This window comes from Phyllostomus hastatus, unplaced genomic scaffold (genome assembly GCF_019186645.2).
Source record: "Phyllostomus hastatus isolate PE091 unplaced genomic scaffold, TTU_PhHast_1.1 phas_contig_948, whole genome shotgun sequence".
NCBI classification, from domain to species: domain Eukaryota; kingdom Metazoa; phylum Chordata; class Mammalia; order Chiroptera; family Phyllostomidae; genus Phyllostomus; species Phyllostomus hastatus.
This window is the reverse complement of record NW_025333993.1, coordinates 365,557-391,014: the sequence shown is the minus strand read 5'-3', so window position 1 is coordinate 391,014 and position 25,458 is coordinate 365,557. Positions and strand designations below refer to the sequence as shown.

At 48.3% G+C, this 25,458-nt stretch overlaps 2 protein-coding genes across 4 annotated transcripts in view; one reads left to right on the top strand and one right to left on the bottom strand.

The window, feature by feature from the left end:
• Positions 1 to 16,777, bottom strand: part of LOC123828013 (minichromosome maintenance complex component 3 associated protein) — a 47,739-nt gene extending 30,962 nt beyond the window's left edge. The window contains exons 1-10 of the mRNA XM_045852514.1: positions 16,474 to 16,777; positions 14,643 to 15,960; positions 14,179 to 14,402; positions 10,848 to 10,926; positions 10,213 to 10,366; positions 8,879 to 9,069; positions 4,044 to 4,183; positions 2,465 to 2,662; positions 1,837 to 2,105; positions 566 to 728 (exon numbers count right to left, since the gene is read on the bottom strand). Of these exons, the coding sequence (XP_045708470.1) occupies positions 566 to 728; positions 1,837 to 2,105; positions 2,465 to 2,662; positions 4,044 to 4,183; positions 8,879 to 9,069; positions 10,213 to 10,366; positions 10,848 to 10,926; positions 14,179 to 14,402; positions 14,643 to 15,855 (2,631 nt within the window). The 5' untranslated portion in view covers positions 15,856 to 15,960; positions 16,474 to 16,777. The remainder of the gene's footprint in view (positions 1 to 565; positions 729 to 1,836; positions 2,106 to 2,464; positions 2,663 to 4,043; positions 4,184 to 8,878; positions 9,070 to 10,212; positions 10,367 to 10,847; positions 10,927 to 14,178; positions 14,403 to 14,642; positions 15,961 to 16,473) is intronic.
• Positions 16,778 to 16,827: 50 nt separating this feature from the next.
• On the top strand, positions 16,828 to 21,720 carry YBEY (ybeY metalloendoribonuclease). 3 transcript variants are annotated; one of them, XM_045852594.1, is made up of 5 exons: positions 16,828 to 16,938; positions 17,350 to 17,639; positions 18,791 to 18,919; positions 20,172 to 20,240; positions 21,365 to 21,720. In XM_045852594.1, the coding sequence occupies exons 2-5, from the start codon at positions 17,430 to 17,432 to the stop codon at positions 21,449 to 21,451; spliced, it is 495 nt and encodes a 164-aa protein (XP_045708550.1). In that variant the 5' UTR covers positions 16,828 to 16,938; positions 17,350 to 17,429; the 3' UTR covers positions 21,452 to 21,720. The 3 variants fall into 3 exon arrangements, with proteins under 3 accessions (XP_045708550.1, XP_045708551.1, XP_045708553.1); XM_045852595.1 differs by having other exon boundaries at positions 16,857 to 16,938; positions 17,384 to 17,639; XM_045852597.1 differs by having other exon boundaries at positions 16,861 to 16,938; positions 17,379 to 17,639.
• Positions 21,721 to 25,458: the final 3,738 nt, after the last annotated feature.

Sequence of the window (25,458 nt, the reverse complement as noted above, 5' to 3'; positions counted from 1 at the left end):
AGGTCCCCAGTAGGGGGCGTGTGAGAACAACAACACACTGATGTTTCTGTTGCTCTCTTCCTCTCTCCCCTCTCTAAAAATAAATAAGTAAAATATATTATTTTAAAGTGCTAAACTGTAGTTACATGGTTCTAAAGAGATTTCTTGCCATGGCTGGTGTGGCTCAGTGGATTGAGTGCCAGCCTGTGAACCAAAGGGTCACTGGTTTGATTCCCAGTCAGGGCACATGCCTGGGTTGTAAGCCAGGTCCCCCAGTAGAGGTGCTCAAGAGGCAACCACACACTGATGTTTCTCTCCCTCTTTTTCTCCCTCCCTACCCCTCCCTAAAAATATTAAATTTAAAAAATAAAGAGATCTCTTTTATCTGAACCATAAGAAGAGTATTTTTCCCTGCCTTCAGTGATCGATGATGCAAACCCCTGTGGAACAGGGTAAGCTGCCCGGAAGGCTGCCACGAGGGATGCAGGCATTAGTCCAGGACTCTTTGTGGGCTAGAGAAGCACTTAAATATCACAAGTAACAACCTATTTTCTTCTAATTCTGCTAGTACAGTGACATTACTCACCTGATTAAAGTAACAATGTAGAAGGCAAGCGTTCAGGTAAGAAGCTGATTGGACGAGTTTGAAAAATCTCACAAAATTATTACTGTTTAATGCAGCAAAAGCCTGAACAGCAAATTTCACCTCAGAGGAGTTTCTAACAGCTGGATGGAACTGTTGTACTTCTCTGTTAGTTGAAGGAGATAAAAGAGATTAGAATTTAATTTTCAATTAATCAGACAAAATACCCATAAAAACAGATCTGACAAAAAATTAGATTTGAACCGCATGAGGAGGAGGGTCTCAACGGTGACATGCACCTCACACTCACTGCTTCCCAACTCCAAGACCACCACTCTCGGGCCGGACGGGAGAAAAGGCTTTCTTCAAGATGGTGAACACCGTAAATGAACTCAGACAATTTCAGAACTGACTATCTAAGAGTTACCGGGATCACAACCAACGGCCAGCTATGTTTGATGACAATGTTTAAGAAATAAAATTGAACTTTGTTTTGTTCAGAAACAAACTGATTTGACTCAATTACTCAAGAGAGAGGACACGTGTAGATCACATATGAAAAGGCAATACAGCCACTTTCCATGACAAGTTTACCTCCAAGACTTAATTTTAAAACTTAGTATCAACCACATATCTAGATATTCTGGGACAAGGTTCTTAGAGAAAACATTAAGCTAAAAAGGAGTTTCGGCATAAATAGCGGAATCCTGGAACTAAAGGAGACGCCAGTTGTCATCCCGTACAGTTCACCAGCGACAGAGCCTGGGGGACTCTGCCTTATTTCTACGTATGTATCAGACTGGGATTTAAAATCCGTTCTTTCTTAATCACACCCGTGGCATTCATTTCACACCCATTTTTCCTCTCGGGTCACTCAGATCTCTGTCGGAGCGTGCGCACGTGTGCACAAGGAGACAGCCTGGACCCAGAGAATTGCTAACGGCTCTGACAGGGCCCCAGGCACCCCTGTCCTGGCTCTCTCACCTGTTCCGCTCATTTGGCCGTTTCTTTCCTCATTCTCTCTTACTGACAAAGAATTATTCTTGGGAAGGATCCATCCAGGGCAACTTTAGATGTGCCAGTGCCGGCATACACCCCATCCTGCTCCCAGCGGCTCAGCTCTGCAGACTGCACAGCCCTGCCCAGGCTGCATCCCAGCATTAAGGATCAGAGACAACTCAGCACCATCAGCTACTGCTAATCCAGCGGCTCTTTTCCTGTCTACACCTTGCTTTCCAGACAGCTTAGGCTAGCTTCAGAATGTTAAGGTTCACCTGAGGATGTCTCCCTTGTTGAGATTGAGCAGCACGTTGTAGCCCTGGAACTCAGCTTCGCTGGCACAGAACACACCCTTGTTCCTCAGGTCCTGGTACATTTCCTTCAGGCTCTGAAGGCACTTGGTCATATTCTCATTGTTGATCTTGGCATCGAAGGAGGACATAGGCTCCTCACACATGAAGTGAGCACAGTGGATATGAAGCCGGGCACACTTCTCAATCAGGGACACTGTCACGGGATCACACAGGTGCTGCTGCGTGATGTCCTGGCCACAAGCAAGAGGGGAATATTACACATCTCACTCATGACACGTACATGCACCTCACACACGTGCAAGTGGCCTGGTATGCACACGCACACCTTATATGCATGCATGCCTCACAGACACAGATCCCATGCACAAATTCCCATGCAGAGAATCAACTACTAGAAAAATCATGATTACCTAAATTTCTCAAATTTCAATTTGAAACAAAGCCCACAAAGAACATTTTTATAGGACTTGGTGATGATTTTAAATAGTGTACTTTTCATGATAGAGTTAAGAGTAAATGACAAAAACTCTCACTTTCACTTTGGAATTCAGATATGTTTTCTAGTTTCCTAATCAGAAGAGGCTGATACCTTCCGTATGCCCCGTGTGCGGTTCCACAGGAAGTCATACCAGTCCCGTAGACTGCCATCCTTCTGGTCCATAATCTGGGTCACCAGGTAGTCCATGGTCCTGCTGAGGACTGCTGAGGGCCGCAACTCATGGGGCAGGGGCTCCTCCTGGTCAGCAGAGGAGCGGCTGTACTCCTTGACAGCTGCTGCATGGTCCACCTGAAGACACAGAGTGGGGACAAGCAGCTGGGTGACAGGTGCTGGGCCAGCCTCCCAGCAGCTGTGCCTTAAAATAAGGGGGGAAATCACATACACACTCACACAAGATCAATACTATTATTACAGGTAAAGTTCTGTTTGAAGGTGACAATCAAAATTCAGAAACAAAATAAAAAAACGTATTTTGAAGATAAGTGGCCGTCACATCAAGAAGCAGAGGAATGCATGTGAAGACACACCTGTGTGGCTCCAGAACAGTGGTGTGACAGGTAAAGGACTTTAAAGCCCCTTCAAAGGTCTTGGCCATGCCCCAACACCAGACTAAGTCTGTATGGAGCAGGAATGAAATGGAGGCAACAGTGAGGACTGGGGAGCGTAGCAGCGGCAGGGGCCTGGTGGGGCCGGCGCCAGTTGCCCACCAGAAGCTTGGAGCTGCACATTCCACCTGCAGAAAGGGGCTGAAGGCATGTGGTGTCGGGCAGAAGCACAGACGTCCACAGGCCTGGGCCCTGGGCGTCCACGGCAAGCTGTCATCACTGCCCCCCGGGGCAGGGGCCTGGGGCTTCTGCCGTGACTGCTGCCGCCTGACTGAAAGCCCCGAGTTGGATAAGGACAACTGTAAAAAGCCACCAGCCAGGAGAGAAGAAAAAGCCCAAAGGCAAAACTGACCGAGAATAATAAAAGGACCTGAAGCGGTGATTTCTGGAATGTGTACCGGCACACACTCTGGAGCCTGAAGAAAGGCCACCCCTCCGACGCAGTTACCGTAGTTCTCAGAGTCCATCTGAGAAATCATGCGCACACCTCGGAAGCCTCACACACAGCACGTCCAACCAAATTATTAACACGATTAGAAAACTAGAAACAGCCTATCTAATGGCTGCAAAATGGTGGGTTTTGACAGAAGCACATAAATAGTATGCTGTTACTTAAAAATGCTTATAGAGTTCATCATATAAGAAAATGTTCATGATATAATTTTAAGTGAAAATTCATATAATATTATACCTAGAACATAATCTCCAATGTGCAAAACATAAACACAGGAAAGGATAGAAATAAAATTGTGGAAAGAAAAAGGAAATGCAAAAAAGTTTTCAATCTGTGAAATAAATCTGCATCCACAGCTGTGCCTCAGGGCCCCGTGTGGTCCTGGCACTTTTCACAAGACTGCTCAGTGCACAAGTCACCAGACAGACAATGTCGCGTGACTGTTAACAGCACGTCCCGCCACACCCTAAAAAAGTGAAGTCCCACATCACGTGTAACGAGGGACAGAAATGATGAAAGAAGAAGTGTCCCCTCCCCACACATCCCGCCTCCAGCCCAAGTAATCACAGATGGTGGCCCGTCGGGGACTCTGGGGAACACGGGGCTCCACCTGGTCAGTGCCGGGGATCACTTCGAACACGCTCAGCTGGCTCCGCGTCTCCCGCATGTACCGCTCTTTCTCAGGACACATGTCAGGGCACGTCCCAACAAAAGTCCTCGCTTTGTCCAGGTCAGTTCTCTTCACCCGAGCTAAATGATGTCAAGTAAACAGGAAGAACATACCACAGTTATTAAGAATTCAGAGAAATGCGTTTTCACGTGATTTTAAAAGAAATAACAAAAACCTCACACAAATCACAAAAAATAAGAAATATTTCTACAACACTGGGCCTCAGGGAAAGAAGAGCACGGCCTGTCACACCAGGGGGCTAGGCACCGAGGCCGTCTGGCCTGGCCAGATGAGTCTCTTCCCTGCGCACCACTGACCACAGATGGGGCGCACAGGGAGTTTGGGGCTCCTACGATGGCCTCAATAATAAACACTCAGGCCACAGGACATTTGTTGAAAGAGTCCATCTTTTAAATGTAAATATTCAAAATATGCATATATCCTTATATATGCATATAAAACTTACAGTATTTCATATTTTTAAAGTGCATATTGTTTTATTGTTTCAGTATTTTTTTAAATAAATGCATTTTGATTTTTTAAAAGATTTTTATTTATTTATTTTTAGAGAGGGAAGGGAGGTAGATAGAGAGAGAGAGACAGAAACATCAATGTGTGGTTGCTGGGGGTCATGGCCTGCAACCCAGGCATGTACCCTGATGGGGAATTGAACCTGCGACACTTTGGTTTGCAGCCCGTGCTCAATCCACTGAGCTACGCCAGCCAGGGCGGTATTTCATATTTTTAATGTAACAGTAATCACAAAATGGAAGTTATCTGGTCCTGACATGAATACGTCACTATTATTACCCACAAAATTAAAAGTTACAAAAGTGTCTTTTAAATGAAATGCAAAGAACAACTTCACAATTCAAAATATATATATATTTCATTTTTATTTTGGAAAATTCCAGTACTTAGTAACTATTTGGAATACAAAAATCACCATGTCTGTGACATAATTTATGATGGCAGTTTTTATTACAGTATTAAGGAGGCACTAGAGTTATCCCACTGATTTTGAAATGAAAAATCCTACGGCTAAAATTTAATTAAAAAAAAAAAATTTTACAAAGAGCACATGTCCCTTTTCCTGCCCATAGTTTATTTTTTCACTGCCCATAGTTTTAATGTTAATAAACTACTTATTTTTGGCATAGGTAATACATTCTCATGGCTGAACAATCTAAAGATGAAACAACACCCCAAACAGAACACGTCCTCACACCTTGCTCCCTCTTTATGCACACACAAAGCAAGTACGCTCACACATGGACACACACACACACTCTTCTCCCTTCTTTGTGCACAAATGGTAGCACACTACAGACTTCCTGCACCATGCTTTCTTTCTTCACTTCACAGTAAATCCTGTGGAATTTCCATAAATAAGCCCAGGCTTCTAGTACACTGTTCACAATTTCGCTCTGTGGACAGCCAGTGTCCAATCTCTGCTGTCACAAACAACCCTATGTGTGATTCTCTCTCTCTCTCTCTCTCTCTCTCTCTCACACACACAGTGTGTGTGGGATACACTCATTGGACATGGAATGCTAAGTCAAAGACATGCGTTTTCATTCGTCTCAAAGATCCCACCCCCTGCTTCCTCTGCAGGAGTGAAGCTCTTAGCCTGCCCTCGGATGCAGCGTCCCCACGGGGTGTCATCTGCGTCTCATTGTGTGACCGGGTGAGCATCTTTCCATATATTTAAGAGCCAATTCAGGATACTTCCTTGGGCCCCTCCTCGTGTTTCCACCGAGTTTGTTCTGTTTCACACTGATGTGCACAGGACCTTTTTAATCAGGGAGTCGGCCCTTTGTGTTACAGACTTTTCACTTGGTTGACATTTCTTAACTTTACTTGGGATTTTTGTCAAATAAAGTTTTATTTTTTTCATGTGTGCTTTCTGAAGGTCTAAAATTTGCCCTGAAAGTTGGCATGGATCAATGATTTATAGACTTTCTTCCAAATATAAAATAAAATCGATTTGTGGTCAAGATGGCAGCATAGGCAGATGCAGCTTGCCTCTTCGCACAACCATGTCAAAATTACAACTAAAATACAGAAAAAACCATCACTCAGAACCGTCAGAAACTGAGGTGAATGGAAGTCTGACAACTACAGAATTAAAGAAACCACATCCATCCAGACTAGTGAGAGAGGCACAGACACAGGACAGGCTGGTTCCTCACCCATGTGCGGTGGATAAAAATTCAGGAGGGATATCTCAGGAGTAAGGAGTCCCAGCCCCACACCAGGACCCCAGCCCAAGGTTCCAGTGCCAGGAAGATAAGCCCCCACAACTTCTGGCTACAGAAACCAGCAGGGAATGAGTAGATAGAAGAAACTTCTAGAGCCCCAGGCTGTTCCTCTTAAAGAACCCACACTGAAACACACCTACTCAGACTCGCTTCCTCTGAGCTCCAGCACCAGGGTAGCAGGTTGAAAGGCACCAGTGGCATACAGGGAGAAAATGAAGTGTATGGTATCAAGGTGAGCAGAGGCCACTGTCCCCTTTCTAAACCCTCCCCCCACAGAGTCACAGAGCTAGGAGCTGGTACCATATCTGAGACTCCAGCAATCTGGCTAATACTGTTTGACCTGCCTTGGAGATTCCCAGAGATTCCACTGCACCCAATTTAAGGGCCCACCTAAGCTGCTTTTCCATATGAATAGCTTGTCTTGGCTCAGGCTTCACAACTTCCTAAATCCTATCAAACAAGCAACAGCTAGCTTCAGTGAGCCTTAGGCCCCAGCACTAGCAGTGGCCAGCCTAGATTCACAGGTTGGCTTTACCTGGGACCCGCCCAGCACTAGCATCAGCCATCTGAGATTACAACTCAGGCAGCGTGCCCCAGGCAAAACACAGGTAGGGGCTGACCTTTGCCTGCACCACCTGGGAAACCCCAGGGCCAGAGCACCCAGTGGACAGCTACAGACCACTGCAGAGAACCGCCACCCTGCCCCAGCACAGCTGATCCTCCACGGAGGTAAGAGGTTGTTGGTCAGTGGTCCCAGTCAGTCCTTGCAGCTAACTTGCCTAGGTAAACCCCTCCAACAGCAACCAAGGCTCAATACAGGAGGAGGGTGTACTCAGCCCATACAAAGGGCACACCTCAAGTACAGCTCAGGTGATAGGGGAGGCTGTGCCACTGAACCCTACAGGACACCTACTATATTAGGCCACACTCTAAGCAGTCAAAGCAGCTCTATCCAATACATAGAAACACAGGGAGGCTGCCCAAACAAGGAGACAAAGAAACATGGCCCAAGTGAGAGAACAGATCAAAACTCCAGAAAAGAGCTAAATGAAATGGAGATAAGCAATCTATCAGATGCAGAGTTCAAAACACTGGTTATAAGGATGCTCAAGGAACTTAGTGAGGACCTCAACAGCATAGAAAAGATCCAGTTAGAAAAGGATACACTAATTGAAATAAAGAACAGTTTACAGAGAAACAACAGTAGAGTGGATGAAGCCAAGAATCAAATCAATGATTTGGAATATAAGGAAGCAAAAAATAACCAATCAGAACAGGAAAGAAAAAAAAATTTTTTTAAACGAGGATGTAAGTTTTTTAAAAATTTACATCCTCATGTAAGCAGCCTCCAGGACAACTTCAAGAGGTCCAACAACTACATCAGAGGGGTGCCAGAAAGAGAAAAGAAAGAGTATGAAATTGGAACTCTATTTGAAAAAAATAATGAAAAAAAAAAATAACTTCCCTACTTTGGTGAAGGAAACAGACATGCAAGTCCAGGAAGCACAGAGTCCCAAACAAGATGGATGCACAAGACCCACTCCAAGCCACATCATAGTTAAAATGCCAAAAGTTAAAGATAAAGAGAATCTTAAAAGCAGTTAAGAAAAGCAGTTAGTTCCTTACAAGGGAGCTCCCATAAGACCGTCAATTGATTTCTCTAAAGAAGCTTTGCAGGCTAGAAGGGACAGGCAAGAAATATTCAAGTGATGAGAAGCAGGATTCCACAGCCAAGATTGCTCCACCCAGCAAAGCTATCATTAGAATTGGAAGGCAGATAAAGAGCTTCCCAGACAAGAAAAAAACTAAAGGAGTTCGTCATCACCAAACCATTATTACACGAAATGTTAAAAGAACTAATTAAAAAAAAAGATGATCAAAACTATGAACAATAAAATGGCAAAAAAGACAAATCTATCAACAACTGAACCTAAAAAACAAGCTAAGCAAACAAGAAGAATAGAGACAGAACCATGGACGTAGAGAGTGTTTTGATGGTTGCCAGATGGAGGGGGCTGTGGGGAAAAGGGGGAAGAGGTGAGGGGATTCAGAAGTACAAGTAGGGAGTTCCAGAGGAGCCACGGGGAGGTAAAGCACATATAGGAGATGGAGTGGGCAAAACACTTAACCGCATGACCCGTGGACGTGAACCATGGTGGGGGGACTGCTCGAGGGAGTAGCGGGTGCTGAGTGGGGCAGGGCTAAGGGGGAAAAATTGGGATAACTGTAACAGCATAAGCAATAAAATCCAATTAAAAATAAGTAAGTTTTGTAAAAAGAAGAGAAAGCACAATCAAAATCCTCCCTGCACACCCACGTCTGTGCCCACTCCCTTCGGAGACGGAGACGAGGGAACAACGAAGGCTGCCTGCGGCTCGTCAGAGGCCCGGAGGCTCGGCAGCAGCGGGCCCCCCCCCCCCAGTCCAGGAGCCGGCCCTCCCTCCCGGCTCCCAAGAAGACCTCATCCTGACGTCACACGGCTTTCTGGGCCCCACAGAGAGGCGGCCACCGTACCTTGCCGCATGACTCTGTCCCGCTGGTCCAGCAAGCGGTACTTCTCCTCGGACGTCTCGGCCACGGTGCCTATCAGCGCGCTGAGGGAGGACACGCACGACCCGGGGCTCTCAGAACCCTCGGAGCCGGAGTCGAAAGAGTCTCCCTCGAATGGGTGGGCCTTCAGAAGACCTGGCTTCTTCACCGGAGAGCTGCAAAGAAAGCAACGCATCAGGGCCTCCTGCCCGTCTGACATCCGCACCATCCCCGCTTCCAGACGCTTCCCTTATCCTTCAAGACCCTCTGCTCCTCTACAGCTGGTGAACCACACACACTGAAGCGCGAGGAGCCTTGGTCATGTGGGTGATGAGCACAAATGTGTTCCTCGTATTATTCACCATGATTTTAAACTTTGAAATATTTTATACTTCCTTTAAAATGAGATAAGCCCATTTAAACAGCTACAATGAATATGTACAGATTTCTAGATCAAAGAAATTAAATTCAGCTTGAAAATAAAAAAAGCAAACACTTTACACCATGAGGAACTATTATGCCTACAAATTTTCATATATAACCTCATTTCAGTAGAAGGATGTTCTAGAAAAACCTGGGCATTCTGTCAGCTTCCCCATTTCCAGCTGGCTCCCAGAATTCTGGGAACTTGAATGTCAAAGAAGATATAAGCAGAACTGAGTGAGAAAGGACAAGGCAAAAGCAAATCAGCAACTAAACTGTTAAGTGCAACAATACACAGGCCATACTGGGTGAAGGATCACACAGAAGGCCCGTGGAAGCAGGCCTGCGGTGAAAGGAAAGTGGGAAGGACAGAGCAGAAGGGGAGGCGGAAACATCTGGGAATAGAGATTCCCATACAGGCTGCCCCCTACTGGCAGGCTCCCGGTGATAAGCTGACCCTACAAAAAGCCATGCTGGAAATCACTAGAGAGGACATTGGGAATATAGGCTTACCACGGCCACTTAGAAGTTTTCAGGGAAAAAGTGATTGCTTATACATTGCTACGTCAGGCAGAACTGCATGACAGCAACTGATTAATACGTGGGACCTGGTCAGACGACTGAGGAGGCCCAGGGCCCCTTCAGGACCCTGACAAGTAGCCGTCAAGGTCAACCTTCCTATGTCCTCCCCGCCGCCCCCACTCCTCCCCAGCATGTCCTCCTCTCCTCTCCCCACTCCCCATCATCCCTTAGCCCCAACTCAGGTGTCAGCGTATCATCCCACTTCCCTTTCATGCTTTGGCATGACTGCTGTGAAATCCCTCCTCTTTTCTGACATTAGAAGTCAAAGAACCCACGGGCCACGTCAGATACAGCCGCAGAACGACCAGCCGCACCTTTTATTCAGGAGACTGGCGGCCACAGCCCTCCCCGTGGGCTTGCCAAGACTGCCAAGAGGGGAGTGCTGGAAGGGCGTGTCCTCTGTGCTCTGGCCAGCTTCACCCTCCCCTGGTTTCTTCTCCTTGTGGGAGAAAGTTTTCTTGTTGGGGCCTGAAGATGCAAGAGTCAGAACAGAGTTTATGATATCGCGTCCCTTGACACTGGATTTTTTACTTCGTTTTTAAATTTTATTTATTTATTTATATTTAGACAAAGTAGAAGGAAGGGAGAAAGAGAGGGAGAGAAACATCAGTGTGTGGTTGCCCTCACGCGTCCCCTACTGGGGACCTCGTCTGCAACCCAGGTATGTGCCCTGACTGGGAATTGAACCAGCCACCCTTTGGTTTGCAGGCTGGCACTAAATCCACTGTGCCATACCAACCAGGGCTGTATTTTTCACTTTTTTGTGATCAAGTAAAATTCTCATAATTGTTACAGGAGGTTACAAAGGAGCCCCAGGAAACACTATGAGACGCAAGAATCCACTCAGAGTCAGCCTCCCACTGGCCTTGGGGCAGGGTTCCCACTCAAAGCTTAAAGGACCCTGCACACAAAGCATTAGAGACCGTGCAAAAAACGACTGAAAACTCACTTGTTTTCTTCCTGTGCCAAAAGATAGTCACGTCATCATGCAAATTTTTCCCCTTCTTCCTGGCCAGGGCTGCAGAAGCCTGGAAAACAGTCCACAGCACAAACTATGAGGCATCAGAGAGCACAGGAGAGGAGACTCAACACTCAGACGCAGTCAGTGAACGCTTGTGCAACACAGCGACAGCGCCGCCTGCTGCGTGCCTGACCACACTGTTGGCTCCAGCCGTGCCGTCCTCGCCTCCCTCACCTGTCTCCCACCTGATGTCTGCTCTATTTTTTTTAATTAATGACTTTCCTATGATAGAACCCATAATTGTGGCCTCACTGGCATTTGATAAAATTCTCACCATCTGATAACACATACAATGGAAAGATACAGCCAAGTCACACACACAAAAGCAAGTTGCAAAATGATACACATGATACAATTTATCACAAAACATAACAAAACCAAGTACGAGTTAGTATACCGACAGATACACCCGTGAAAATGTATAGAAAAACACACACCATACTAGTAACTGCACTGGTTCCTGGGTAACAGGAAAGATGGGGGTGATCAGGGACCTCAGCTTTGTATGTATCAATGAACTGCTTATAATGACAATGTATTTTCTAGGGTTCAGCTGGAATAAGCACATTGCAATAGCCAGAAAATAACTTAAAAAAACGGGAATTAATTACCACATGACCCAGCAATTCCACCCTAGGTATACACCCAACAGAACTGAAGGCAGGGTCTCGAGAGATTTGCAAATCACACTCATGGCAAGATTATTCGAAAGAGCCAAAAGGTGGGAACAATCTGTGTCCATCAACAGATGAATAAAACAAAAAGTGGTCTACCCATACAATGGAATACTATTCAACCATAAAAAGGAGTGAAGCACAACCACATGAATGAACCTTAACAACATTATGCTAACTGGAAAAAGCCAGACACAAAAGAACCAACTGTATGATTCTACTTGTTTGAAATATCTAGAATAGACAAATTCAGAGAGATGAAAAGTAGATTAGAGGTTGCCGGGGCTAGGGAAGGAAGCAGAGGGAGCTATCACTTAATGGCTATTGAGTCTGTTTGGGCTGATACAAAAGTTCTGGGAACAGTGGTGATGGCTGCACAACACTGGGAACGTAACTAACGCCAGTGAGTTGGGCAAAAAATCGACAGGAAGGAATAAATAGCAAAAGCCCTAAAACTGTGCCTATATTTTGGTGCAGAACGTCTACTCTCAGAAACCTAAACAAAGGAAATAAAGTGATCAGAAATCCACGCACAAAAACGCCCACAAGCAGAACACTCTTCAAGTGAGTATGTCGACAGGATAGAAGGCCACGTAGAACTTAACCATCCCATCCTAGACTGACTGATTTCAGAAAACACTAGAGATGGCTACACGTAGTTTCCGAGAGTATATCCGGCATGATCCCATTTGTGCAAAAACAATGTGACCACATACTTGCAAAAACATTAACCAAAACATTCAGTTGGTATCTTAAAAAGGAGAGAATTATGGATGGGTGAATTTGTCACCCATAATTTACAGGAAGGCCCCTCCCATAGTAAATTGACAGGCAATACTTCTACCATTTAATAAAAGTTAAGATGCATGTTTTCTACTTGCTAAATTTTTTGTTGGGGACCACCCTGGCTGGTCTCAGGAATCCGTAACTGCCTATAACTATGGCTGAGTAAGAGGCCTCTGAACCAGGAGACACTGAAGAGACAAAACTTATTTCCCTGGCATGAACGCTGCCTTTTCATGCTTGAACAGCAGTCAATGACGGGTAACAATTCTCTTGGATAGAGAATGAACCTAAGACAGACGTGTTCATAAAGGATTGACAGGAACGAGACTCGAGGGGCTGTGGAAATAACGGGGTGATCGACATCAACCCCTGCCCCCTCAGCTTTGCCAATGCCTGAGTCCTTGAGAAATCCAAGTTTCCCAGCTGCCTTTGTGTCCTCTGCCCAACTCAGGCCCGTTGGAAGTAACAGGGGCGGTACAGTCTGGGCCAGAAACGGGGGACTCCCAGAGTAATCAGGCCTAAGACACAGAATATGAAAGACCCTGTGAAATCTGCTTGCTGGAGGATGCTCTTTAATTAGAGTATGAAGTCACGGACAGGAAACAGAACTAAACTTTAAGTCCTGTAGTCTTTTTAAATGATAAAACCCCAAAATCTCTGGCTTAGGATCCCAGTAGGAAATCTGCCAGCACCTTTCAAAAGCTAACTACTTGTAATTTGCAAACGGTATTGGTATTCAAGAATAAAACCCTGCTTGGGGGGTGGGGGGGGTGGGGCTTTCCCACTTGGGAGAGTGGCCACTCAGTCCCTACTTCTCCACAGAAAATTGCCTGTTTCTGTGTATATTCATTTCTCATGTTTCAACGAGCCATCCGCAGCGTTGCGTGATCACGCAACAATTTTTTTAAAGATTTTATTTATTTTTAGAGAGGGGAAGGGAGGGAGAGAGAGAAACATCCATGTGTGGTTGCCTCTCATGTGGCCCCCAGTGGGGACCTGGCCCGCAACCCAGGCATGTGCCCTGACTGGGAATGGAACCTGCAACCCTTTGGTTCACAGCCCATGCTCAATCCACTGAGCTATGCCAGCCAGGGCTTATAAATTTCTATAGAACTTAATTTTCCCCCACAAGAGTATTTTTTAAAATAATAAAGATATAAAGTTACATAACGTGAACAGTCTATGTATGCGAACACCCCACGACAACTGTGTTATGCGTAGGTATATTTATACTCATACAGGGCAGGGCAAAAGTAGGTTTACAGTTGTGAGTACACAAACAGAGTTTATTCTTGTGTTATTCGTTAATTGTGTTATTTTTCATACAAACAACTGTAAACCTACTTTTGCCATACCGTGTACTTAAAGTTAGGGTATAACCCAAACATAAGCAGTTACCTCTGAAGAATGGGATTACAAGGGGATTTCACTTCTTGTATTGTTTGAATGTTTACAGTGATCATGTACTATGACCAAATAAAACAAAACAGAACTCAAGCTTGGAAAAGTGCTGTGTGGTTACAGAGCTACTCCTACACATTTCAGGAGAATCTGACTTCCTGGGACTCTTTACTGCATTCGGTAGGGGCTGCAAACTTTTCACTGATGACTCCAGTTATGAAATAAATGGTGCCGTTCTAGCTTCTCCAAAGGAAGAACAAAATATTCAAGTACTTTCCTACATTCTAGCAAGCAAGTAACTGATGAAGAAAACAGGTTTCAAAGTGAAAGTTCATTCCAACTTCATCACTTTAAAACCAATTTTTTTCACTCACATAAATTCAGTCGGACGTACTCACATGATCAAAGAAATACACCACCGCAAGCTTTTTGTTGCGCCTGGTATAGAGGCGCTGCACTTTAGCAATTTTGCCAAAATAGTTCTCCAGAAAGGTCCTGTTGTTGAGATAGTCGGGAATGTTCTTGCACTGGATCGCTGTGACTTCAGCCGGAGAGAAGCCCCCAAGGCGGTCTGTGCTGTCACTTCTTTTACTCTGCCGCCCGGGAGTTCCTCTTAGAAAATCTAGGGGATCAGAGGATGGGAACAGAACTGTAGTAGATGAAATGTTTTCAAACAGAAGGCACCAAGTATGCAAAGCAAAAGAAATTTCCATGCATGTGAGACCTGCCTCAGGATCCTATGGTATATTAATATCCCTAATGTTTACAGGGGAGTTACCAAAACATCAGGCTAACACCCAGGGAAATTTACCAAGAACTTGCCAGCAGGATTAACTGTCGGCTGAATATTTTTAGAGCTCACCTTCCTTTTTATCTCTATTTTCAGTTTCTTCCTCTTTACTCACACCTGTAAGCCGGGAAGGTGCCAGAACAGACTGACTCCCTCCTGGGATGGCCATGTGGTCACTTTCCCCAGACTCCGCACAACCAATTTCCTTTCTAGATTCCTTGTTGCCCAGACGACCGACTTCTTTATTGCTTTTGAAGACATCCTGTATTGTCCGACCAAACAGAGTGCCTGCCCGAGGCCGATTCAGGCGGACAGGCCGTTTATCCGGAGGGTGATCACCCCTAGACAGGGGGTCCAAGTCCTCCACTGCATCGTGGCCATGTCTCCTCGGGGAGCGGTCCTGATCCTCCTTCCGTTTCAGTCCTTTCACGAGGCTGGGCAGAGGCTCCACCTGGGAAACAGCTTCTTCACATCCTTGTCTGACGCATGTTTTGCTAACTGGGAAAGGTTCCCCCAAAGATCCTGAAGAAGTGGGGAAGCTAGTGAAGCTACTATTAAGACTTCCAAATAGGGATTTAGTGCCTCTGTTCTCTTCCTCCACATTTTGGGTTGACAAAGCAGGCATAAAGGGTGATGCTGAATTACTACTTTCAACTGGTTTCGAAAAGGTAAAATTTGATTTAGTAGCTGAACTTGTGACCTGATTAAAAGGAAATGGGGCCAGTCCCCCAGATCCACTACTAATTGGTTGGGCAAATGTGAAAAACCCAGAAGTAATCTGGCTTTGAGTTTTCTCTGGCTCGGATTCAGCTCCCAGTATTGGCCTGAACACTGAACTTTCCAGAGGTTTAAACATAAATTCTGTTTTCCCAAAACCAGAGCTTGCTACTTCCCCAGTTTCCGGTCCAAAAGTAGAAGTACTTGGGAAAGTCCCAAGGCTGGGTGATTTAAAAGTAAATCCTGAGTTTCCAGGAGCACATGAACTTGAAGGCCCAGAGGTAGCTACAAAGGTCGGAGTGTGTTCAAGTCCAGAGAAGAGTCCAACATTTGAGGTTTGAGAGAATCCTAATGTTGGCACTGAAGAACTACCTACTCCAGAAGACACTGGAAAGCTAGATACCTGTGAAAATCCTGAGCTTTTCACAGATAATGTACTGTTTTGTCCAAAAAGAGAAGGCTGACCAAATCGAAATGGTTGCTTAGCCTGAAACGCTCCTATGGAACTACTGGAAGATGTTGAAAAAGCACTAGGCTGCTGCCCACTGAAAGGGTTTGTTGGGTTCATCTTCTGACCCAGTAATTGGATGGTAATAAACAATCAGTGTACAAAGCAGTCCTGTTCCTTAAATAGTCTGTTGAACTAAGGAGCTCCCCTTCATCTTCACGTAAGCTGAAAGACAAAAATTCAGATCATCAGAACTATGTGCCGCTGCAAGACTAATAAAGGAATTTTTAATCACAAGTCACACTTAAACTATCTAAAAGAGGGTCACAGTAAAGGGCCAGGTATTATTTTCTGAGAGTCAGTGGGTTCTTTTTTTGGCGTATGGGGTGGAGAATGGTTCGAATAAACAGCTTTGTAACAGGGCTTTAAAGCATAACTAAAAATCAAACCCTTTGACTAAACTGACAAACTTACTAAAAACCTCAAACATTAATTTTTTAAAATGAATGCCATTATACTTTGTAAATAAGAAAGAGTTTCTCCTTACTTCTTCCAATCCATATCCAGATGATTTCCCCGTTAACACAGCTAAAACATCAGTGCTTCGGTGTTCCCTCCCACCTAGTTTTTCTCCGAGTAACCATAGCACTAAACACTCTTTTCAGGCACAGAAAAAAAAATGTTTTTATACCAAGGCGACTGGCCGAACAAACTAGCTTAGAGATCGTGAATACTCACGCGCAGGGGCCTCCCAAGACCGGGAAAGGGGTGGAGCGTTGGTAGCAAGACGCCAACTCGCAGGCTGTGCGGTGGGTCCCCGCACAGGCCGCGCCCAGGGCCCGGCGGCCCGCCGTCCTACTCCGTTAGCGATGCGCGGACGGCGGGGTCAAAAAGTGGCGCGGGAAAGGGGCAGACTCCGCTCGGCCCGGACCCCGCGCCGCGATCACCGTCCCGCCCAGCGATGCCTCCGCTTCACGGTATCTCGGCGCTAAGCTGGAAGTACAGACGCCGACCAGAGCCGGCGGAGCCAGCACTTCCCTAAACGCGCGGGCAAAAATAGTGGTGGACCGACTTCCGGTCCTATCCGCTCGGCTCGGCCCCGCCCACGGCCCTCCGCGCTTGGGTTCCGCTCTCCCGCCGAGCGGCGGCGGCGGGACTCCCGCTGCGCAGGATCCAGGCTGGGGTCTTCTGGCTTTGGCCGTTGTACGTACACGGGCAGCTTCCTCTCTCCGAACTGGGGGGACGTCGTACCCACCCGCGCGTGATAGCTGAGACTTACGTTCCGAGGCCGCGGCCAGCGTTGAGTGGTTCCTGGGGAAGCCTCGGACCCGATCATACGCATCCCGTCCGGGTGCTCCTCCACTACCATTACTTGTTTCCTACCCCGCCGGCCCGCTTTCGCTATTAAAGGCCCTTCTTCCCCACCAGCCTTAATTTCCTGTGGCTACCTTCTGGCTTGCCTGGCTCTATGGCTTCGTTTTATATACCTTCATTTTTATATCTGACTTAGGCTAAAATGTAAATTCCTGTAGATTTTTTCCAATGAGTTGCACCAAATAAAGTGATTTGATTGTGTTTGCGTGTGTTTTTACAGAATTTATTATCACTTTCTAGGACTGATATGTCTTCTTTCGAACTTCAAGCACAGGTTGCTTTACAAACGTTTTTAAAGGGCCCCCGGTTGTCTTCCTGAAATGAGTCTGGTTCTCAGAAACGTGCAGCGAGCTATCCCGCTCCGAAGAGTGCCGCTCCGCCAGAGGATGGAGATAGTCAGGAGTATTTTAGGGGTCCAGAAATTCGACCTGGGGATCATCTGTGTTGACAACAAGAGTATTCAGCACATCAACAAGATCTACAGAGAGAAAAATTTCCCAACCGATGTGCTTTCTTTTCCATTTCATGAGGTAAAACGTATTTTCCTCCTTCCCTTGTCTAGCCTCCCGTCCACTGTAAATTTTCTGTGTTAATTATACTACAGATATGATTTTTTTTAGTTTTATTTTGTGAATTTTGAATATACGCAAAAGCTACCCTATTGACCATTGCCCGTTAACTGAAGGAGAAAAGGGGATTGAGTTCCCCACGCCCCTCCTAATGTAGTCAGCGATACTTAATGCAGTTTGAAATGTGAATCAATAATGAATATTTTAAATAATGAAAATTTTAAATAACACTGAATAAAAGAAGAAACTTGTGTAAATATTCTCTACAAACTTGTGATAGCTATCGGATTACTCTCACTGATGTAAATGACTCATTCACAGCTTCACACATTGTTAGAAGTTGCATAAATCAGAGCAACCCTTTTGGAAAGGACCGTGGCAACACATTTCAGTCCACTAGTATCACACCCATGGGAATAAATGAAGGAAGACGATAAAATGTTAAATGTGTAATATATAAAAATGCATTGAAATGTTCACTTGTTTTCACTAATAGGAAGAAAAATAACACTAACGATACTAAATAAATATGGAGCCATAGGTGACTGGCTGAACTGAATGGACTGGCCTTTAAACACTTTTTTTCTATTATATTTTTTTTTATGTTTTAGAGGGGAAGGAAGGGAGAGGGTGAAACATCAGTGTGTGGCTGTCTCCCGCGCGCCCCCTGCTGGGGACCTGACGCGCAACTCAGGCATGTGCCCTAGACGGATTGGAAACAGAACCCCTTGATTCGCAGACCTGCACTAAACCACTGAGCCACACCAGCCAGGGCCTTTATGGATTTTAAAGTAGAAAAATGTGAAAGGCTGTTTGTTTAGGACAAAATACCAAGAGGAAAGAATAGAAAAATAAAATTGTATCAATGTGGTGATTTAACTCCTACAAGTTGCAATCTGTGTGATTGTGCATTGGGAAGGATGAAAGAAATAGAAAGGAACTCAGTTGACAAGGTGGAAACACCTTGTCACCTGCGTGTAGTGCCTTTGCAGTCCCCCACCCCACCGTAGGACTAGTGAGAGGACAGTGGCTTCCAGAATGAAATGTGTAGGCCCGTGGTTGTGTTAGTGTTGCTGACGTCCTGTTCTCACGATGTGTTTCCTCATTGGCAGAATCTGAAAGCGGGTGAAATTCCCCAACCAGATTTTCCAGATGACTATAATCTGGGGGACATTTTCCTAGGAGTGGAGTATATCTTCCAGCAGTGCAAAGAAAATGAAGATTACTACGACATCCTGACCGTAAGTGGGAATGCTGAAATGACAGGTTCTGTCTGGTGCGATGAATACCGTGTCCCTTATCCAGGCCATAAGAGGCTGGCAATGCACTACCTGTGTCCACACTATTGCCCACACTGTCGCCTACGGGGAGAACAAGTGTCATTGAGGGAGACTCAAAGAGAGGGAGACCCACAGGGAGAGAGGAGACCTGGTGGGGCCTGTACACCCTGGGGCAGGGCTGGGGCAGGGCTGGGGCAGGGAGAGGACAGGAAGCTTCTGTGTAACTGAAATACGAGATCCGGGAAGCTCCCCTCGATGGCCTTGTTTTAGCTTTTGCCTCGAGCTCACCAAGCTGTATAGCTAACATAGGCAGGCTAATTAAGCTTCTTAGGAAACTTCCTGAAGTGGACAACATTTAGCATCCGGGACCTTTCAGGTCTGTCCTCACCTTAAGGTAAAAAAGGGAGAGGGACAGGCAGTGTTCTGAAAGCACCCAGTGAAAGCGAGTCCTATTTTAACTTCCCCAAGGGTTCAGTGGGGGGGTCTTCCTTTAGCCAAATAGCCACACCCTGAATTGTGTCGGGGGGTGGGTGTCTAGCCCTTCCATGTGAGACCCAGTGTGAGAGGTGTGGGGAGAGGAGGAGGTTTTCCTTTCTTCCTGAGCGACAGGAAACCCATCGTAGTCAGGACTGGCCCAGCTCTGGGATCTCTGTGGCATGCAGCACTGCAGCCCTGCTGTGGGAGGTTCAGAGGGTATTTGTAGACGTCTGATCCTGAGGGTTCTGCATGGAAGTAGAGGGCTAGCCCACCACTCCCAGGACCCTCTTCCCCTGGCACAGGGCCAGGCCAGGCCACTCTCTGCCCTACAGGCTCCCAGCTGCACACAGGCACCTTCTAACAGGTACCCCCGGGTACCTCCAACTATCCACCTTGTCCTTCACATCTCACCGCTCCTCCAGCCCTTTCCCCTGCCCCCAAAAGCAGGTGTCTCCTCAGGAAATAACCCCCTCCTCACCCCACCCTGCAGACCCTGGTCTTCACACCCCTGACAGGGTCCTGGCCCACCTGCAGTTCCCCAGACCCCACCCATGTCCTCCTGCCCACCCACACCCTCTGTGCTGCTGCCACCGACTCCCAAAGCCTTGTCTGGGCCCGGGGGAGGGCTCCTAACCTCCCACCAGGTGTGGGCTGAGCTCTCCCTGCCTTCTTCCTCCCCCTGCTCATGGCTTGGTCATGACCAGCCCCTGAGATGGCTTTTTAATGGTTCTAACAGGTGACTGCCACCCATGGGCTCTGTCATCTACTGGGCTTCACCCACAGCACGGAGGCCACTTGGCAGAAGGTAGGTGCTGTCCCCCACCAGCCAGGGCTGCCCGCCCTGCCCCTTGCAGTTGATAAAAACCAAAATTGAGGCGGGGGGGAGCAGTAAAATAAGGAATTTTATCTATGCTTACATCATTAAAAAAGACTTACACTTGTTTTAAATGCTGGGCTCCCCAAATGCTGTTAACTGTATTATTAAGTCACTGTGGAAAGGAAAGTCTGAACAGAGAGACTGAATTCTAAGAATTCTAATGGCTTAAAAAGTCTTTACAAGAGAAATTGTGGTAATATTTATCATTTGGGAACGGGATTTAAAATGTGCAGGTGTCCAAAAGGCACCTACTGTGTAAAGTCATGGAATAGTTGGTCTCCTGGAGGGGCGCCACTGGTTACCCACATGTACAGGTCCGCGTTGATAGATATGCCATACTATGTTTGATGTACTCAAACTGTATTTGTAATCAAACAGTCAGGTTGTCTGAAAGGCTTATTAAACTTTTTGTTAACAAAAGAAGTGCTCAGTGCACTCGTGCTCTGCCCACCCCTCCACCCCGCACCCCGTCCTAGGCTGAGTCTCCACCACCCGCCCCCTGGCTCCGCCTCTGCTCCAGGCCAGATGCTGACCCTCCTGTGGCCCCTTTGCCCCTTTCCCCTCAGCACCCCTGCCTTTATAACCCACAGACTGAAGTCTCAGCATCTTAGGGAAAGCCGGAGATGTCACCGCCAGTGTGCAGTCCGCCAGGGACCCCAGCCCTCCAAGCCCCGACCACCGTTCCCCAGGAAGAGGCCATCCGCACCCCCTCCCTCCTATGCATCCCACGCCTGTTGTCCTGTGACCCCAGATAGGCTCTCCTCTTTTCCACCCAGGGTCACCACCTCAGCCCTGCCTATAGCCTCTGCTGCAGCATGCGGGGACTCCCTGTGCCCAGGTGCCGGGCGCCCATGAGCAGAACCGGGACCTGCCCTTCGACCTGTGTGGAAGGCCCCATGGCCAAGGCTCCCCATGCCACAGCCAGGGACATGGGCCGGGGGGAGGAATTTCCTGAGGAGCAGACCCCTGGGCGGAGCCAGGGACACCCCAGGGCCCAGGGAGGCCACGCCAGCTGGACAAGCCCACAGTCAGTTTCCATTCCTTTCTTTCAGATGTACCAGATGGAGAAGCAGGTTCTCGAGGAGCTGGGCCGGCGCACTGGGCTCAGGCTCCAGCCCCTGAGCAGGGACCTCTTTTGATGATCACAGCCGAAGATGCAGGTTTACCTGAGAGACCCTCCAGAACACGGGGACAGTGTGTGGATGGGAGCCACCCCCTCCCTTCGGGCCCCGGGGATCAGAGACTCCACCACACTGAGGGTCCTGCTGGGCAGCGCCCAAGCTGGAGCTAAATTCCGTAAGTGGAACTATTTCTTAAAGCATGAGAGAAATTTCCACTCATGTCTTTACTGAGAACACAGCAGACATGTTATCTTCAGTATTGTAAATAAAACAATTCTAAACCCTCAGATCTTATAACCTCCTCCTCCCTGGGATCCTGCCTTTGGTGATGAGGCCTGTCTCTCTCCCACCTCTGCAGCCCCTCAGGAAGACGAAACAAGCAGCCTGGGGGCATGTGAGTGGAAGCAGGTGGTGGAGGGGCCAGGCACTGAGCCCGGGGGACCTCCGTCACCTGAACCGCTCAGGTGTGGGCGTGCTGCTGCAGCACCTGGAGCTGCAGAGGCCATGGCCCTGACACAGCCTCTCGGAGATTCTTTTTGGCCCTAAAACCGGGAAACTGTGGTTCTGAGAATTTGGTTTCCCCTGTGAGTCAGCTTTAGGAACATGAGAACATGAGGAACACGTTTCCCACTGGATTTGTGTGCTGGCTCAGCCTGCCCGTCCCCCGCTGCTCCCAGGGACAGACAGGGACTCGAGCCTGTGGTGTTCCTGAGTCACAGCTGGCTGCACATCGCCTGCGCCTCGTCAGTTCAGCTTGTTCTCAGTTTAAAGTAAATGCAGAGACCCACAAAGCCCTTGGCTCCAAAGTCCTCGTTAAGAGACTGAAGGGAGACCTTCTGGCCCTGTCCCGTCCAGGGCACGGGTAGGGTGCCGGGGCAAGGGAGGGGAGGTCCAGTTTTGCCAGGCGATGCCCAATACTTCTGAGCAGCCTGTACCAAACAGCCACGTGGGATTCTGCTGCCAGCCACCTATAAATCCCAGAGGCAACGTTTTGGTGAAAAAGGAAAGGAGTCTTGAATATAAAGGCTATACAATGTTGGAAGAATAGTGATCTTCTGCCTCAAAACCCATTCGTTTAAAACACCCAAAGACAATAACCCCTTCACCCTTTGCCAGATCAGGTCAAGGCTGCGCCTGGAATTCCTTCTCCCATTTAAAAGTAACGTCCTTTTTGGGACACACAAATGGCCGTAGCATGGTCGTCCAGGTGGCTTAGCCGGCTCCTGGTCACAGACTGGCTGCAGGCGTCTTTTGGAGCCTGTGCACACTGGTGTCCTATTCACTTCCTGCTGCCCTTGCTGCCAGCTGCTGCCCACCAGTCCAGCGCCATGCCCATCCCTTGAGCCATCAGCCTGGCAGCACGTCATGCACCTGGCCGATTGGGACCGCACAGCACGGCGCCAGTCACAGCACTGCCACCGCTGCTTCTCACACGGGGAAGGGCACAGGAGCACTGCCAGACCGCACAGTCCCCAGGGCCCGCAGGCCTGGGGACACTTGGGCCCCCAACCCCCAACAGGGTTAGTGAAGAGAAGGGAAAAAGGGACAAATTTCCACGAGCCTGACTGATTAAATCACTGCCAATGGTCATTAACTCACCCCAAAAGTTGGGGGTGAGACTAAAAGGTCCAACCCTCTAATCACCTGGCTGGTTTCCCTGGTGACCAGCCCCCACTGGGAAGCTTTGTTGGGGCCAACAGAGTCACCTCATTAGTATAATCTCAGGTGTAGTTGCAAGGGACTCATTGAGAAGAACCAAAGATACTGATCTCACCCATCACTCAGGGAAGTTCAGGGCTTTACAATGGAAGCTCTGTCTGCGCCAGGAACCAGGACGAAGAGTCTATTTAGTATCTCCCAATATCATGCCATGCAAAGCCCCCAGCCACCCCACCGCAGGTCCCTGGCCCCGGGACTTGTCTCGCAAGCAGTCTGACCCATGGCCAGAGCCTGCTCAGACCTCTTCAGCTTCCCCGGCTGGCCCAGAGGGACCGAGAGGGATGTCACCCAAGGGTGCCTTCACCCCTGCCCCACCTCAGGTGTGGCTCCACCCCTGCCATGGGCTGGCCCAGGGGTGCCTTGCCCTGGATTCCGTAGCACCTGACACTCCTGCCTGCAAGTACGTGTGTCCTTGACCCAGCAAGGCCATGTGTGGGACATAGAAAACATGTGTGTTAGTCTTTGCCCCCAGTTCCTGACACCGAGCTCCTTAATCCCTTGTAATTTCCTGAGTGCCTAGAGCATCTTTTATTTATTTTTTAAAGATTTCATTTATTTCTTTAGAGAGAGAAGGGAGGGGGTAAGAGGGAGAGAAACATTGATCAGTTGACTCTCGCACACCCCCAACCAGGGACCTGGCCCGCAAACCAGGCATGTGCCCTGGCTGGGAATCGAACCGGTGACCTTTCGGTTCTCAGGCCAGTGCTCAACGCTCTGAGCCACACCAACCAGGCATGGAGCACCTTTTATTCTAATAAGGTAATTCTGCATGGGCTCCTGGTTGGGAGCTGGTCACTAGAAAAGCCAAGTCATGGTTAGAAGCTTGGAACTTTCAGCCCTTAATCCCTCATTCTCCAGGAGGAGAGATAGGCAAAAGATGGAGTTAGTGATTGCTCGTGCTTTTGTGCGGAAGCCTCCATAAAAGCCAATAGCACAGCATCTGGGGAGCTTCCAGGTTAGTGTATGTTTCACAGTGGGGAGAGTGATGCACCTCAGCTCCATGGGGACAGACGCTCCTCAGCTCAGGACCCTCCAGACCTCGCCCCCTGCATCTCTTCACCTGGCTGTTCACCTGTCCTTTACCATGTCCTTTCATAAGCTGGGAAATACAGCTATCTGCCTGAGCTCTGAGCCGCTCCAGCAAACTAAGTGGACCCAAGGAGGGGTCATGGGGGCCTCTGATCGATAGCCAGTCGACCAGAAACAGAGGGGACAACATGGGTTCGAGACTGGCACCTGAAGTGGGGATGGAGAAAGCAATCCTGTGGACCTGAGCCCTGAACCTGCGGGACCTGGCGCCATTTCCAGGTACAGAGCGTCACAACTGAGTTCAATTGTAGGGCGCCTAACTGGTAACAGAGACTTGCTTGTTGTTGTGAGGAAAACCCCCACAGGCATTTGGGGACCAGCGTGTCAGAAGTGAGGCGTCCCTGTGAGTCATAAAGGAGACTCACAGGGAAGAAACTCGTGGGAGGGAAGACCTGGGTTTTTTTCCTACTCGAGAGGTGCCCTGAGCTCAGTTTTTCCCTGCTGGTGTGGGTCTAGGTGGGCTCCACCCTGAAACCTTGCCAGGACATCCCCGTTGGGTGGGCACCACAGCACCCAGACGCTTGCCTGGGCCCAGGGGCCTGCCTGCCTGCAGGTCCAGGCTTGCATGTGAGGACGAGCCCAACCCCTTTGTGTGTCCTCCACCCCTCCGGGTCCAGGCAAGTGCAGCAGGGTAGGTGGGTTGGATTTGCATTAGGATTGGGGTGGGGATGGTGATGAAGGTGGGGTTTAGGATGAGGTTTGGGGTATTAGGACTGGGAGCTTCCTCTTCTCTGTCCTCCGTGGCCAGAACTCCTGTGTCCTCCCCCCGCCCTCTGTGGCTATGGGCCACTGTCTGTGGTGTAGACAGCGAGGAAGAAAGTCACGTTCTGAGCCAGCTGAGCTGAGTGCTGTCCTCACCCCAAAGCTGTCACCAGGTCACAGAGTACCTGTGCTGGGGGAATGCCCAGAACAGACTGTCTTCAGTGTTGGACGGGGAGTGGCGTGAGGACAGCAGGGACCCCAAGGAAGAGCCCAGAACCCTGGAGTGTCCGGCCCAGAGGTTAATCATTCCTTGAGAAGAAGGAGCTCCTCCTCCTGCACGTGTTCTACCCAGACCCCCGACCTGGGACCCCCAGCAGTGCCGTCTCAGAACCTACCCCGCACCCTGCTCACACTCCCAGCCGCAACCCACCCTAGGCCTGGCTGCACCTTTGGTTGCCAGCCCTAGGCCTGGCTTGGGTCCTGAGTGGTCCTTTCTGGAGCGGTGGTGGCTCCAG

What these genes read in the sequence shown, in the direction of transcription:
- YBEY (XM_045852594.1), top strand. Translation starts at nt 17,430, where the DNA reads ATGAGTCTGGTTCTCAGAAACGTGCAGCGAGCTATCCCGCTCCGAAGA. An exon ending in TTTCTTTTCCATTTCATGAG is followed by an intron (nt 17,640 to 18,790) that starts GTAAAACGTATT and finishes CCTCATTGGCAG; the next exon opens with AATCTGAAAGCGGGTGAAAT. An exon ending in CGGAGGCCACTTGGCAGAAG is followed by an intron (nt 20,241 to 21,364) that starts GTAGGTGCTGTC and finishes CCTTTCTTTCAG; the next exon opens with ATGTACCAGATGGAGAAGCA.